Below are 17,084 nucleotides of genomic sequence, written 5' to 3' on the forward strand. Positions count from 1 at the left end.
TGGGGACGGAGGGACAGGCAGGGGTGGAGGGTCCTAGATGGGTGTTGATGTCAATGAGTTGTTGGAGCTTGCGTTCCTTAGCACTTGAGAGAAAGAGCACTTGGAAAACTATGTCCAGATTTGGTCTCCTCAGATAATGGGTGACACTGATGCTCTGGAAAGCATGCAGAGCAGGGCCACTAAATTAATTTCCCGTATTAAGCATCTTAGTTATCAACATAGGCTAAAAAAATTGGAAGTCTACACTTCAGAGAGGGGAAGATTATAATCTTGTTGAGCTTTGTAAGGTGATGAAGGGAATAGATTGTGTTTCAGTTGATATTTTGTTTCAGTAAAATAGATTGGGGAGTACCAAGTTACAAGTCTAAGTTGTATAGGACAGATCTGGGTTAGGTATTAAAATAGTGGAACTCTGGAACAAGCTGCCATTTTATACATTGAATTCCTTTGTGTGAGTTCAACCGATTTCTGTTTGGGTGGTCATCACATACATCTTAGAAAAGATGGATATTTCATCAAATTCAGAACCAAATTGATCTGCTAGGCTAGTTTTGATTGCCTCGATGGGTCCAAGAGGAATTTCCCAGATTTTATTCTCCCAAATTGGCCTGAATTTTAACTGGTTTTTCACTACTAGGAAGTACATAAGATATCACAATTATGTGGACAGGCTGCATGGACCAAAGGGTCTTTACTTGTCAGTCATTGTTCATATATTCATATACTCTTCCTGAAAACAAAGCTATTTATTGTCATGGCCTTACCTGGTTTGGTGTCTGCATGCCTCTGCTTTCCTTTGTTCTTTTCACCCGAGTACGTTTGAGGCTTGTGAGTATTAAACTTGTATTTTCTAGTTCTTTCCTCACATATCAAGTTAAAAGAGTTAACCTTTACAGGCTTTTTCTATGCCTATTAAGTGATTAAAAGTTTAGAGATTAAGAATGGACTTAAAATGATAAGGATAAATAGAGATAGAAACGAGCTGCAAATATCCTCATGACCATGGAGGTACCATATCATGGAGAGTGGCTGTTCAAAATTGAAGGAGGTAGGCTGTATGTTTAATTGTAGATATCTTCAGTTTTGCCTTGTTAGGGTCAGGGTTAGGTTTGCAATATATGGAGAGAAACCTTGTAACCAACTAATCTTACTTAGTACAAATAAAATCTTTCAACTGTAATGTTACATTATAAACTCCCTCTTCTTCGTTTGAAATTTCTCTTGATTTCCAATAATGTTCACTGTCATAGGACAACAGTTACGGCTAGATCACTTAATATTTCTGGTTCTCAAGAGCTTGGTTTTCAATTCTGAGTCGGGTAACTGATATCAGGATAATTTCCAGGTCCTGACCCCATGGTGCATGCGCATCATGCACACAATGCTACCTTTAAAAGTAAGTTCCCTAATTTGCCCGAGGCAAGCTCAATGCCCAGTTAGTGGTGCTGAGCATTACCAGGAGGTGGGATCTGTCTGCAGAGCACGAGTGACAAAGGCAAACAGCAGCCATGATGAAGCTTGCCACTGCCTTGCAGAAGAGAGCAGCAGCCCCACTAAGCTCGAAAAGGGCCAAAAGGCCAAATGAAAAATTATGTGTATGATCTGACACAAGACCACACAGGTCCCAACGTTTTTCACCACACAAAAAAAAAGTTAACGTCTGCCCACATTGAACCCAACAGCTGTGCACTAATGTACACCAGATGGTGTGTACTTGCCAACTTATAATTTAAAAATTGCATTCTCACCCTCCCCTGCCCATTAACAAGCTTCTCAAAAGAGTTTAACAGGCCGTTAGTTGGAAGCAAGCTAGTTCCCGACTCCCACCCCCCCATCCCCCATTTTCAAAACTTGTGCGCATCCCAGAGGTGTAGAAACTTTCTGCGAATATGATTTTCAATCTGTGCCCACACCTATTATGTTGCTATTACGTTGTTGGAAGTTGTTTTTATACAGCTCCAAACAGTGAGGACATAGTTTGTGGGCAAATTTCAAAGGCGCGTAGTGAACATAGAGAAATAATATTAGGAGACTTTAATTTACCCTAATGCAGACCTGGAAAGTCACTTATTTTAATGAAACCTTTAGTTCACTATTACTTCTAGAATGCTTTTTGTGTCTTCTAGCATGAAGCCAGGTACAAATGATCTGCTACATTCCTGCTATTTCTTTATTTCCCACATTAATTTTTCCTGTATCTACCTTTCAGAGAACCATATTTACTTTTGCTAATTTCTTTTACATACCTATATAGTTTTTACAAATCTATAGTTTTTACAATCTGTTTTCTATGTCTCTAGTTAGTTTACTCTCATATCCTGTTCTTTCTTTATTTGTCATCCTTTGCTGAATTTTTTTTAAAAACCGCAATCGTTAGGCTTATTACTCTTTTGGGGGTTTTGAATCTTTGGAATTCTCTGCCCTGGGGGTTCTGGATGCTCTGTTGTTGAGTATATTCTAGGCTGGGGTAGGCTGATTTTTGTATTCTAAGGGAATTAAGGACTGTGGGCAGTGGACAGGAAAGTGGAGTTGAAGCAGAAAATTTTATTGATTAGCAGAGCAAACCCTTGGGGCTGTAAGATCTCCTCCTGGTCCTAATTCATATCTTTTTATGTCTTTATTCCATAAACAAATGTATAATCATTGCCCAGAGATCTATTGGTTGAGAATTGACCTGCTCAGGTGCATGAAGACCCATGGCAGAAACTCTTGACGCCAAGCATCATCCTCAAATCAAGGGACAGATGATGGAATTGTTACAAATTATGAATTAATTCTTTAACTATTTGCCTGCCTATTTACCATCATATCTTTTAATTTAGTTTATCTTAGGCAATCTACCTTAGGTAACTCTCTCCAAATACCTACATAGTTTGCTTTGTTCAGATTTACGACCCTCATTTTGTGCTTAACTAAAATCACTCACTCACTGTACAATTCTTTCATGTAATAATCGCTCTTCCCTACTGGCTCCTTTACCACAAGGTTATAAATTAACCCTTTCTCAGTTCGCAAGACTAAATTTAAAATAGCTGTTCCCCAATTGGTTGCTTGACATACTGATCTAGAAGGCTGTCTTGAAAACATTCCATAAATTATCCCCCCATGCTTTTAAATTGCAAATTTGGGTTGTCTAGTCTATATGAAGACTTTGAAGAAATTCAATTATCAGCCTGAATTTTATATACATAAGCTTAGAAATAATGGGCTAAATTTAATAGCTGTAACGGTGGCCCTACCCATTAGCCAGAGAACTAGTGACAGCCCTGCCACTGCTATTTTCTGGAGACTCGATGATGGGATTAAGTCCCAATCAGGCACCCGCCTGCCTTTTGTTGGGGTTCCCAGTATTTTCGGGATGAGGATTCCAGAAGCTGCTGGCCAATCAGAGGACTAGCAGATTTTCAGTCCCAGCAGCACCACTAGGAGTCATGGCCATTGCTGGAACGGCTGCAGGCCTGGGTCGAGAAGCAACTGTGGAGGCCCTGAAACGTAAATAACTGGAGTGGCCTCATCAGGGCCAGTCAGACAAGCCCCGGTGAGTTGGACGTAGGGTATGGTATGGAGAGCAGGGGTGAATCTTCCCGTGTTTGCCAATGCCAGGGCCCTCCATTGGGCTTAGAGTGCCCAAACGGGAGGGTTTCTCTCGAGGCAGACCTGCCCAACTATTAAGTGGCCCTTAATTTGCCACTTAAGGGCCTCAGTTTGCTTCCAGGTGGGAAAAATGTCCTCGACATTCCCCGCCCCTAATTTAATTCAGTTTCAGTGGGGGGCGCGGGAATATAGGGGGCGGTGGTGGGGGGGGAGACTCGGGGAGGTTGTGGGCTCCTCGCCTCTTACCTACCCACCTGATTAAATGATCCCCCACCCCCCAACCCACTGCTGTTGGAGGGAGGGGATGATGTGGCATTAAATACCATGCAATATTTCAGTTTTTCATGATTCTGTTAATATAGTAATATTTTAATTTGGGAAGTCTCAATCTATGTTGTAAAGGCTACAGTGGGCCTACAGTTATGTTTACACTGCACCTATTTAAGTTTTCTTGTTCCCTGTATGTTCCAGCATTCTTTCAGGGATAAAGGCACTGAGATAGACAATGTGTTACATGAGGAATGTATTTCACTTTTTGTTTTTTGTTTCTGAGGGCTTTTTAAAAATATATACTCTTCCATAAATTTGGAAAATGTTGCAGTGTTTGAATTAATATGTTTTGCAATTTAATGTTGTTTCTCCCTGCAGGAAACTATACTCTCAGAAAAAGTGACAACACCAGTGTGGATGCCAGTGAGATTGATAGCTCATAACGGTTAATTTGCATAAAGGCTGGTATTCTACTGGTGTTATCAAACTTTTGTACCGCTGTTGTGCGAAATCATTAGTCAAATTAACTTTGAGAATGTTTTGTTTAAAAATAAAATTACAAAATAAAATGTAGGCATCTCACGGCCTTAGCATTTGGATATTTCATTTACTTCAGCATGGAGGCCAAGGTTGACCATCAGATTTAGTTGCCACTCACTGCCAACCTGCCATTAGTGGTTTATTGCTTAAAGCTGCTGGATGAACTTTGTAAAAGTAGAGATATCGATCATAGGGTATGGGACAACTAATTGGTCTCAGTCGGGGAAAATATCAGCAATCATAGGCAAGCAACAACTGTAGCTTTGGGGACTTGTCCTCCAAACTGAATTAAATACAGTAGCAGTTAAAAATAGCAGTTCAGTTCTGACCAGCGATTGGGGGAATGGGAGGAAGGATGGTAAGGCATTGGACAGAGAGCAGAAAAGATTCATGAGAATGGTTCCAGGGATGAAGATAGATAAATGGTTCAGTTATGAAGATAGATTGGAAAAGTTAGGACTGTTTTTCTTGGAGAAGAGAAGGCTGAGAGGAGATTTGACAGCGGTGTTCAAATTCATGAGGGGCCTGGATAGAATAGATAGGAAGAAACTCTTCCCACTTGTGAAAGGATGGAGAATGAAAGGGCACAGATTTAAAGTAATTGGCAAAAGAAGCAAAAGCTATATGAGAGAAATTTTTTACACAGCTAAGTGACTAAGATCTGAATGTACTGCCTGAGAAAATGGTGGAGGCAGGTTCAATCGAAGAATTTAAAAGGGAATCAAACTGTTATTAGAAAATGTGCAGGGTTACCGAGAGAAGGCAGCACAATGGCACTAAGTGAAATGTTCATTCAGAGAGCTGGTGCAGACACGATGGGCTGAATGACATCTTTCTGCACTGTAACAATTCTGTGATTAATCAGATACATTATAAAGCAATCCTTCAGATTATGATCAAAAAATAAAATAGTATGACTCACTTGCTTCTGTTATACTACCAAACACAAAGACTTTCTCCACACCTCCAGTTGTAACTATTTTTGATATATATAATTCAACATTTGCTTTCATGATCAGTGATATTTAATTTATGTAGTATTCCACGTGATCATAAATTCTATATATATATTAACAATAATTGTCAATATTTTCTATGGCTTGGTAGAAGTTAAAAAAAAAACATTTGAATCACATTTTGCTTGACATCGGAATTGGAAAACTGCAGAAATCTATTGGGAAAGCAGAATATTGTAGATGCTGGTAATCTGAGATTTAACAAAGGATACGCTAGAAATACTCAGCAGTTCAGGAGTATCTATGGAGAGAGAGACACAGGAATCAATTTAGTGTACCTTTGTACACCCCTCCATAACAAGTATATCTTTCCTTCGGTACACAGATCAAATTTCTATACTGTGTTCCAGGTGTGGCTCACCAAAGTCCTGGAAAATTGCAGCTAGAATTTTTAAATCTTGCACTCCAACCTCCTTGCAATGAAGACTGGCATATTATTTGCCTTCTGAATTGCTTGTTATACCTGCATGTTAACTTTCTGTGTTTCATGTACAAAGACACCCAATCCCTTTGAACACCAAGGCCTGAATTTTGCACTCGACGGGTGCACAGGATCGGCAGGCCTGGAAGCAGGTGCGAAATGCGTTTCTGCTTGCAATCGGCCCCCAATCAGGACCTTATGTAAGGTTAGTTGGGCCATGAGAAACCCCACTGACAATTGGGGCATTAATGGGCTTAATTGCTCACTTAATTGTTCGTGGGTGCTCTTCCGACTTTTGCGCGCGCCTGCCGAACGAAATATCACACGAGTGCATCATGAAATCAGGACGCTTGCCCGATGTCATCTCGCGCAATTTCAGGCCCATTTGGGTCAGGCGCACACCCACCCATGGGGTGTAAAATTCTGGCCTAACGTTTATTAAGTTTCTCAAAATAATTTTTTAAAATTTTTCTACCAGGTTAATAAATTAATGTTTCTCCACATTATACACCACCTGCTACATTCTTGCCCACTGACTTAACCTGTCTCTATCTATTTGCTGATTTTCAGAGAAATTTTAACTCACTCAACATCCATTCACTTACACGGAATTAAAATTAAGTCCTTTTGTGTTCTCGTCATTGCTGGCTTTCCCACTAAGCTTTGTATCATTAACCAACTTAGATATATTACATTTGGCCTCTTCATCTAAGTCATTGATATAGATTGTAAATAACTGAGGCCTCAGCACTGATCCTTACAGTATCCTACTAGTTATAGCTGTCAACCTGAAAATGACCTGTTTATTCCCACTCTTCATTTCCCGTACTTTAATCAATCCTCTATCTATGGTAATACATTATCACCAATCGCATGGTCCCTTACGTTGTGTGACAGCCTTTTATGAGGCACATCATCAAATGATAATCTGAGAACAGCTTCGTCTTAAAGTGTATTTTAATAAAGTAAATGCCAGCATAGGTTTAAAAAAAACTCCACAGTGAGTACCCGACAACAGATTACTCCCATCTTGGGCAACATCTTGAGTAAATACTATGTTTTGAATTTTTGAGCATTGAAATTATAATATATTTATCTGAATAACTGCATGAGAAAGAGGTTGCCTGAATATAGGGGTGGAGAGAGAATGAGGTTTGGGCCATAATATGTAGGAGCAGAAGTAGGCCATTCAGCCCATCAAGCCTGCTCCACCATTCAATGAGATCATGGCTCATCTGATAATCCTCAACTCCACTTTCCTGCCTTTTCCCCATAACCTTTGATTCGCTTACTGATTAAAAATCTGTCTATCTCAGCTTTGAATATTCTTAACGACCCAACCTCCACAACCCTCTGCGATAAAGAATTCCATAGATTCACTACCGTCTGAGAGAAGAAATTCTTCCTCATCCCTGTCTCAAATGGGCGCCCCCTTTCCCTGAGATTATGCCCTCTGGTCCTAGACTCTCCCCGCAAGGGGAAACATCCTCTCAGCATCTACTCTGTCAAGCTCCCTAAGAATCTTATATGTTCCAATAAGGTCACCTCTCATTCTTCTACGCTCCAGTGAGTACAGGCCCAACCTACTCAAAACCTCTCCTCATAGGAAAATCCCTCCATGCCCAGGATCAACCTAGTGAACCTTCTCTGTACTGCCTCCAATGCCAGTATATCTTTCCTTAGATAGGGGGACCAAAACTGTTCAGTTTTCTGGGTGTGGTCTAACTAGTGCCTTGTACAGTTTTAGCAGGAATTTCCTATTTTTATACTTCATTCTCTTTGAAACAAAGGCCAACATTCCATTTGCCTTCCCTATTACCTGCTTAACATGTATGTTAGCCTTTTGTAACTCATGCATGAGGACCCCCAAATCCCTCTCCGCTGCAGCTTTCTGCATTCTTTCTACATTTCATTAATATTCGGCTCCTCTATTCTTCCTGCCAAAGTGCATAACCTCACACTTTCCCACATTATATTCCATCTGCTAAGTTTTTGCCCACTCACTTAACCTATCTACATCCCTCTGTAGTCTCCTTGTGCCATCCACACCGCTCCCTTCCCACCTATTTTTGTGTCATCCACAAACTTGGCGATAGTACATTCATTTCCCTCATCCAAGTTATTAATATATATTGTAAATAATTGTGGCCCCAGCACTGATCCCTGTGGCACTCCACTAGTTACAGGTGTTCATCCTGAAAATGCCCCCCCCGCCCCCCCACCCCCACCATATCCCAACACTCAGGCATGAATGTTTCAGTCAGCGGGCGGGCTCGGTGGGAGTGGTCGGGGGTGGAGGCAACTGCTGCCCACGCTCGGCTCCAATTAAGGCCCACCCAGCATAAGACGCGAGCTGTAGCATTCAGTGCTACCTGTGTGGGTGGGGGGAGGAGGGAAAGTCAGAACCAGTGCTCTTTTGCATATGCGCGCGATAGAATGCTTCAACTTCCTTGAGGCAGGGAGCTGCCTCAGGGAGATTGAATCACTATCGAAATAATTAAATAAATAGGGGAAAAATTTTTTTTAAATGTCCCCTCGTGTGACTGTGTCACATGAGATGGGACATGTTTTTGTATTTCACAAAACTTTTTTATTTGATTCATAAAAGCTTTAGGAAACCTCATCCCGCTCGTGGACGAGGTTTCCTAAAAAACGTAAAGGAGGCTTGGCCTTTTCACCTGCCCGCCAACCTTAAGGTTGGACAGGAAGTATTAACAATGACACTAATTAATTCATTAATGGCCTTAATAGGCCTATCGGTTTTCGGCGGGTGCGCAGCTGACTCCGGTGCGTGCCCACCAAACAAAACAGCATGAGACAGTGGGATGCATGCCTGACGTCATCGCCCATCATTTTACATGCCGGTGTGTCGGGGGTCTGCTGGTCCCCCCCCCACCCCCCGACGCCGACTGAAAAATTCAGGCATCTGTCTTCTATTAGTTAGCCAACCTTCTCTTCATGCTAAGATACTACCCCCAATACTATGGGCTTATCTTATTAAGTAGCCCATATCGAACGCCTTTTGGAAATCCAAATATATTACACCTACTGGTACCCCTTTATCTATCCTGCTTGTTACCTCCTCAAAGAATTCTAATAAATTTGTCAAGCATGATTTCCCTTTCATGAAGCCATGCTGACTCTGCTTGATTATATTATGTACTCCTAAATGCTCCACTATCACATCCTTTATAATAGACCCTAACATTTACTCAATGACGGATGTTAAGCTAACTGGCCAAAGTTATCTGTTTTTTGTCTCCGTCCCTTTTTGAATAAGGGCGTTACATTGGCAATTTTCCAATCCTCTGGGACTTTTCCAGAATCCTAGGATTCTTGGACTATTACCACCAGTGCATCCAATATCTCTGTAGCTACTTCCTTTAATATCCTAGGCTGCAACCAATCAGGTCCAAGGGACATATTGGCCTCTTGCCACATTTGTTTCCTTAGTACTTTTTCTCTAGTGATAGTTATTGTGTTTATTCCCTCTCTGCCCCCCTTTGCCACTTGATTATTTAGGATTTTTGGAATTCTTTTAGTATCTTCTACCATGAAGATTGATGCAAAGTATTTATTCAACTCCTCTGCCTTTTCCAGGTTCCCCATTATTATTTCCCCAGCCTCATTCTCTAAGGGGCCTATGTTCACTTTGGCCTCTCTCTTTTTATATATTTAAAGAAGCTCTTACTGTACATTTTTATATTACTTGCTAGTTTATCCACAAAGTTTATTTTCAGGGAGATCGCTGACACTTTTAAAAGTGTTAAAAATAGAAAACAAAAATTGTTAACATGTCCCCCTCATGTGACAATGTCACTTGAGATGAGACATGTTCATAAATTACACTAAAACTTTATTAAACTTTTTAGATCCCTACATGAAACCTCATCCCGCCAGTGGATGACGTTTCATTTTTTTCTATTCCCCGCCGGGGCTCCTGGCCTGCCCACCAGCCTTAAGATTGGATGGGCAGGTCCTTTAATTGTTTCAATGATCCTGTCAATGGCCTCAATTGGCCATTGACAGGTTGGAGGACCAACAGCTGATTTTGCTGCACCCCCGCCTTCCTGAAAATTTAAATGGAGCACGGTGATGTCGGGGAGAACGCCGCCCCCTGCTTGCCGACAGTAAAATTCAGCCCCCGACATCACTCGGCCTCATTTCAATTTTCAGGTCGGCGGGGGCACCGCCCAATCAGCTTTGCGCCCGCCGACCTGTCAACAGCCAATTGACGCCATTTAAAAACTAATTGAACTAGTTAATGGACGTGCCCATCCAACCTTAAGGTTGGCGGGCAGGCCAGGAGCCCTGGCGGGCTTCAGAAAAAGCATGAAACCTCATCCATGGATGGGATGAGGTTTTATGTACGTTTTTAAAAATTTAATAAAAGTTTGAATGAAAGTGATGGACATGTCCCAACACGTGTGACAGTCAGGGAAATTTTAATTTTGTGCGTTGACCATTTTTAAATTTGGTGCCGATCTCCCTGAGGCAGCGCTTAGCCTCAGGGAGATGAGTGCGCTCTTTTGTGCACATGCGCGAAAGAGCACAATCCCAGCTGAGGGAATCCCCCCGCCTGCACAGGGAACACATAGCACTTCTTAGCAGAGATCATGACAGACAGGCCTTAATTGGCCCGCCCACGTAAAATGGTGGCACACCCCCAATCGGGGGTGCCAATCGGAGGCGCACTTGCACGCACCCGCTCCTGCACTCCCCCCCCCCCCCAACGGAGGGAAAATTCTTCCCATGAACTATTCTCTTAAATGTCTGCCATTATTCATCAGCCGTCTTTTCCGCTAAACTCTTTTCCCAGTCCAATCCAGCCAACTCTGCCCTCGTTCATTTGTAATTACCCTTATTTAAGTTTAGCATAGTTGTTCCCAACCCAAGTTTCTCACTCTCACACTGAATGCTAAATTCTGGTCACTGCTTTCTTTTACACTGAGATCATTTATTAAACCTGCCTCATTACACATTACCAGATCCAAAATAGCCTGATCCCTGGTTGGATCCACAACATATTGTTCTAGGAAAATGTCCCGAATATATTGTATGAATTCTTGCTCATGGCTACTTCTGTCAATTTGATTTTCCCAATCTACTTGAAGATTAAAGGCACCCTTGATTAATGTACTTTTTTACATGCCCTCATTATCTACTGCCCTACAGTATAGCTACAGTTAGGGGGCCTTTGGACTACCCTCACCGGTGTCTTCTTCCCCTTGTTATTTCTTACCTCCACCCATATGGATTCTACATCTTCCGATACAAAATCATTTCTTGCTATCATATTTATTCCATCTCTTACTAACAAAGCTACCCTGCCACCCTTTCCTTCCTGCTTGTCCATTCAAAAAGTCACATACCCCTGAATATTTTGTTCCCAGCTTTGATCTCCTTATAGCCATTACAGAGACATGGTTACAAGATCATACCTGTTAACCTCTATTTGTGCCATTAATCCATTTTTTTTGTTCTGAATAATATTTGCATTTAAGTGAAGAGCCATTAATTTTGCCTTTTTATCAATTTTCCCCCTTTGATCCTATTTGCTGCAGTTTTTTTATGTTTGTGTATTCTGTCCCTTCCTATCACACTCTGGATATCATTACCTAAATAGCTTCCCTGCAATGGTGCCATATCCTTTTGCTCTGTAAGCCTTTGTATTCCCTCTCCAGAACCCTCCCCCCCGTCTATTTAGTTGAAAGCCCTCTCTGCAGCCCTAGTTATTCAATCTGCCAGGACAGTGCTCTCAGCATGGATCAAGTGAAGCCCAACCCACCAGAACAGCTCCCTTCTACCCAGTACTGGTGCCAGTGCCCCATGAACCAAAAATCATTCCTCCCACATCAATCATTGATCCATGCATTTAACTCCTTAACTTTATTTACCCTATGCCAATTTGCCCGTGGCTCTGGTAGTAATGCCAAGATCATTACCTTGGAGGTTCTGCTTTTTAATTTAGCTCCTAACTGTTCAAACTCTTTCAACAGAACCTTCTTTCTAACCCTATCAGTGTCATTGGTACCAATGTGGACAACGACAACGGAATCCCTCCCCTCTCACTCCAAGTTCCTCTCCAGCAGTGATGAGATATCCTTAGCCCTGGCATTGAGGAGGCAACACAGCCTTCGGGACTCACGCTCACGACTGCGGAGAACAGTATCTACCCCCCTAATTATACTGTCCCCTACCACTGTTACGTTCCTATTTCCTCCCCCTACTTGAATGACTTCCTGTACCATGGAGCTGTGATCAGTTCGCTCATCCTCCCTGCAGTCCCTGCTCTCATCCACACAGCCTGCAAGACCCTTGTAACTGTTGGACAATTGCAGGAGCCGAGGCTCCTCAAACACTACTCCCTGGGTCACCATACCTGCCTCAACTACAGTCACACCCTTCTGCCCCTGATCACAGACCAAATCTGAATTACCTGATCTGAGGGGTGTGACCACCTCCTGGAGCAAAGTGTCCAGGTAGCTTTCCCCCTCCCTGATGTGGTGCCATATCTGCAGCTCGGACTCCAGATCCTCAACTCGGATCTGAAGTTCCTTGCTCTTTAATCCTTTCAGTGGTCTTGCTCAAGCTGGTTTTTGAGACATGAAAACATTCATGCTGCTGCAGCTTAATCTTTTGGAATATATTGGTGAGGATCTGTGATGCCAAGTTTATTTCTATGTATACACTTCAAAATAATGTCTTAGTTTTTATTTCACAGGGACATGTTTTGTGTTGAGTATGTAGATGATACTACCAGTGTACAAGCATTATTAAAATGCTTAGTTTGCAATTTCTCAGTGCTAACATTGCTAATTTAGAATGGTCAATCAGATATGAAGTAGAAATCAGCCATTCTCTGACATTGTCTTATCTTGGGATCACTAGGCAATGAGAGTCGTTCTATTATCTCTTTACATACGAAGCATTTCTGACTATGCTAATTGTTTTTTATACTACTTCTCATAATTTGTGTTAATGTTTCTGTGTTCCACGTGTCATTTACAGTAATCTATTGTGTCACTAATGAGGTATTTTTTGCTTTCCGTTTTGTTGTAGTTTTTTTTATCCCTTTTTATTTTTGCTGTTGGGTTCCAGGTAGGATGGCAGTTGAAAAACTTGGTAAATGCACTTCGAGAAGATCCCAGTGGGGTCATCTTAACCTTAAAGAAACGGCCTCAGAGCATGCTCACCTCTGCACCTGCTTTGCTTAAGAACATGAGATGGAAACCTCTTGCACTGCAGGTAAACTAAACTTCATTTTGCATGCAGCAGAATCCCTTTATTCAGGCAACTATATTCACCAAGTTACAAGTGATTGCAATGTATTACTTCTTTAAAACTACTATGCTAAAATGTTCATGGTAAACGTATATTGTCTCCTGTTTTGGGGATGTATTTAAATTACTGTAGAAATCAGAATCTTCATTTGTTGATTTGTTGATTGTTAGATGTAGACAGCTTTAGCAATGTTAACCTGCTTACTGCCTAATACTATCTCTGCGGAAACTCTCAGGTCAATTCTATGCTCCACTTCTTCTGAGGCAATATATAAATATATAAAAGTAAAATAAAAATATCAGGATCTGTCATGTTTTCTAAAATACAATCTTTGCTAATTTTTCAAACTGCAGAATATTGTTGTTTTAACAAGTGCAGCCAGCTTTGAATCATCCAATACAAGGCCTCTGAAGTATAAGCAAAGGGGTCAGGAGTTATGATCAGGAGTTGTCTCCTCTAATATCTGCCGTGCCTAAGCACCTTAAATTCCCTCTGTATCTACTTCTGTATCCCCCATTTTTAAAAAATGCAAGTTGTTGGCCAATAGCTGGGTGAACATTTGTGAGTTCCAACAGGAAATGTCAATGCAAAAAAAGTGGTGACTGAAATTAGATTTGTTAGTTATCTACCCAAGTACGATCTCCAAGGGGCTTGGCAGTTTTGACTTCCTGTTGCCTTACATCTATTTGTAAATTTCCTCTGTATACCCTGATAAGGATAACCAAAAACAAAACTATAATTGGTGCTAGAGCCTGGATCTTATGGACTTTGCTAATGCCCGGGAAACAAAAATATCATTTTAAAAGTATATCTTACACTGAAAGAAAAACTTCTTAAGTTGCTTAGTCATAGAGGTCCATCCTTTAATGTATCTATATCACTGCAACTTCAAGGAGGCATTCCAGGGCAGTTATAATTCTTTCTATTACTTTGTCAACTCAGACCAACTGCTTCTCCCAACCTCAGGTAACAGACATTGTGAAGGGAGGTCACTGCTCTATGTTTCTGCTCCACAAAATCTTCTCAAGATGCAAGAATTCTATAAACAGATATCACAAATCCAAACTATAATTGAGGGGGAAAACTGTAGTCCATAGTGGAACCTCCAAGTACCTTTAAGAAATGTAATGTTAAGGGAAAAAGCAACATTAGAGGGGTTCAGTGATTGAACCAGGCAGCATCCATTTTTTTGGTGAAGAACGCAAATGGATCTGCCCTCTTGATGGCAACTAAAGGCATGTGTGGAATCCATCTGCTAACGCAAAGTGATGTCAGTGTAATTGCTCTGGGAACAGAGCAATGACTTTGCTTTTAAACAAATAGATTGAATTACTTGCTGTATTCTGTTTTGGGGAGAAAACACAAACCAGCAATACTGACATCACTGCTGAGCAGCAGCTGGACTTTACAGGAAGTACCTTGCTGACATTAACAGAGACTGCTAGCTAGGCTGTGGAAAGTTTGCAATTGAATGCTCATTTCTCTTGAAATAAATATACTAATAAAAGTATAACTCCCCAGAATACCTTAAAGCATGACTGCATTACATTGAGCAATATCCATGAATTTTCCTTGTTCGTTAAGGAAAGCAGCAGTTTTACACCTAGAGACACTTAGGATCAACCAACTGATCATGTGTCAACCAAATATACGCTTTCTTTGTTTTGTGTGCTTGTTCAGTAAATACTTCCTGCGTAGGAATTTAAGATTTTTGTCTTTCCACCAAAATAAGGCAAATTTGCATAAAGAGTAAACATAATTTGTAGGTGTTTATTTCTAATTGCCCAGCAGAAACTGGCAATTGAAATGGCAACTCTGGTTGGATGTATACTTGGAAGTTTCACCTCCTGCCTCCATCTGCACCATCCCAGGTTATTTTCCCACTCTCAAGTCATTGGATTTCCCCCTTGTGCAGTATTAAACTGTTCTTCTGAGTGGTTGTCAAAGGTGATCTGCCTGAAGTTGGCCCGTGTCCTTCCTTAAACATACTGGGGTAGAGTTTCCACTTTAGTCACAATCAGCAATCCTGGCACAAATTGCACTCAAAATTGTGCCAATTTTTGGAAGTGATTTTTTTTTGCTAAGGTTCCCGCTCAAACTCATTTTCATATCACTGAATGTAAATCTGCCATAAACCAGTGCAATTGGCTAAGGTTTTAGTACATAATTTTTGTTTCAGTAATTTGTATTAAGAAATATTCTTTGATGCATTTCAAAGGGGTAACTGGGTGCAGTTTTATTAATAGAGATGAAAATGGATTTATCACAAAAAATAAGCATTTTAACCAGAGTCTCTCACTTGATTTTAAGTAACTGAAAATGACTTTTAAAAAAATGTACAGAACCATTTATTAGTTTCATTGGTGAACAGTTGTCAGTTTCTTTGTAAATTACTTTTAATGCTTAAAAGCTTTTAAAAGGGGTCCATTAGTTCCCTTGTACTTAAAAAAATTTTTTTTAAAGCTTCATTAAAGACCTGCGAACAGGCACAATTAGTGGAAACTCATGATAGCGATTAAGTTCATCCGGGGATATGATCAGTTTTGTGTTCATTCCAAGGAGAACCAAAAGTGTTCTTCTTGGGAGTCATGAGAGAAGTTTAGGCCTTTCTCTGGGGAAAGGTCAGGGGTGTTACAATCCTAGAACAGATTCCCCACATGTACCTACAAGCCTGCCATGGGCCGCAAAATGGTGCTGAGGCTAGCAGTGCATCCTGGATGCTTTCCACAGGGATGGGAAGTAGATTGGCAGCATGGTCATGATGCCCAGCAGTTAAAATAGGCATGTTCTCATGCGGCCACAGGCAGGTTGTAAACTCGCGATTCTCCACCAGAAACTCTCAGGGAATTGAAATCGACCCCAATATTTTTTTTACACAGGAAAAAGATTTCATTTAAGTAGGGCCTTTCATGACCACAAAGAGATTTACAGCCAATGAAGTACTTTTGAAATGTAGTTACTGCAGTTATGTGGGAAACATGGCAGCCAATAGGCGAACAGTAAGCCCCCACAAACTACAATGTGGCAATGGCCAGAGAATCTGCATTTTTCTATGTCCATGGGGCTTAAATATTGGCCCGGACACCAGGAATAACTAGGAATAGGAAATATTTCAGTTTTGGATATCAATTTCTATTAAATAAATATTTAATAAAGAAAAGAGGTAGCAAAATGGTTATTCATTTAGCAAGAATTGACTGCAATAATAATGTGTGTGGGGGTGGACGTATAATTAGCTGGGGGATTATTGAGCTCAAGGGCTTCATTTAAAGAGGTACTTTTGTTTCAGAAATTGCCTAAACCCACTCAAACTGTTTCATTTGGTTGAAAGGTTTGCAGCAGCAGCATGTCTTTGTCACCGCAAGCTAATGAATTGAAAACAGGAACGGACAACCAAAATAAAAATGTACATTTCTCCAGCACGGTACCAATTAAACCAAACTCTGTTTGGTTCTTAGTTCTGTTTAATCACAATGCATTATTTGCTTTTTTTTTCTTAAACAATGATTTGTTACCCTTTAATTTCTTTTTGAGGCTGTTTCTGACAACGAAAATCCTGTGTATGTATTAAAAAAATCAGTTCAGAGTTGTAGCTCTGGATTTTGACTATACTGGGAAGAAATTGTTTCCAAAATACTTAATTGTGAATGTAATTTCAGTTGAAAGGAAAGTTAATTGTTGTGAGGAAATGCTATTAATTTTAACTAATAGCTCACTTGTCTTAATACAGTTACAATAAATCTACTACTGACCAATGTTTTTCATAAATTAGATTAATATTTTTAAACTGAAATTCAAATTAAAAGGTACGATAGATTTGCTTTAAAACCATCCAAGCGGCAAGGAAAAAGTAAAGTTGCAAAAAGTTGTTAAAATTATCTTTTGTTAAATATGCAGCTTAAATAAATCATTAAATTTACAATAGTGACAACTTGAATTTGGAATACCAAATGACTTCA

At 40.6% G+C, this 17,084-nt stretch overlaps 1 protein-coding gene across 4 annotated transcripts in view; it reads left to right on the forward strand.

Moving 5' to 3' along the window:
* cnksr2a (connector enhancer of kinase suppressor of Ras 2a) overlaps positions 1 to 17,084 on the forward strand; it is a 580,037-nt gene that overhangs the window by 356,889 nt on the left and 206,064 nt on the right. For 2 of the 4 annotated variants that reach the window (XM_041211522.1, XM_041211523.1), the window contains exon 9: positions 12,943 to 13,089. The exons of the other annotated variants lie outside the window; for them this stretch is intronic. In XM_041211522.1, coding sequence (XP_041067456.1) covers positions 12,943 to 13,089 — 147 coding nt within the window. The remainder of the gene's footprint in view (positions 1 to 12,942; positions 13,090 to 17,084) is intronic. 4 annotated transcript variants of the gene reach the window in all.

Source organism: Carcharodon carcharias, chromosome 18 (assembly GCF_017639515.1).
Source record: "Carcharodon carcharias isolate sCarCar2 chromosome 18, sCarCar2.pri, whole genome shotgun sequence".
Lineage (NCBI taxonomy): Eukaryota > Metazoa > Chordata > Chondrichthyes > Lamniformes > Lamnidae > Carcharodon > Carcharodon carcharias.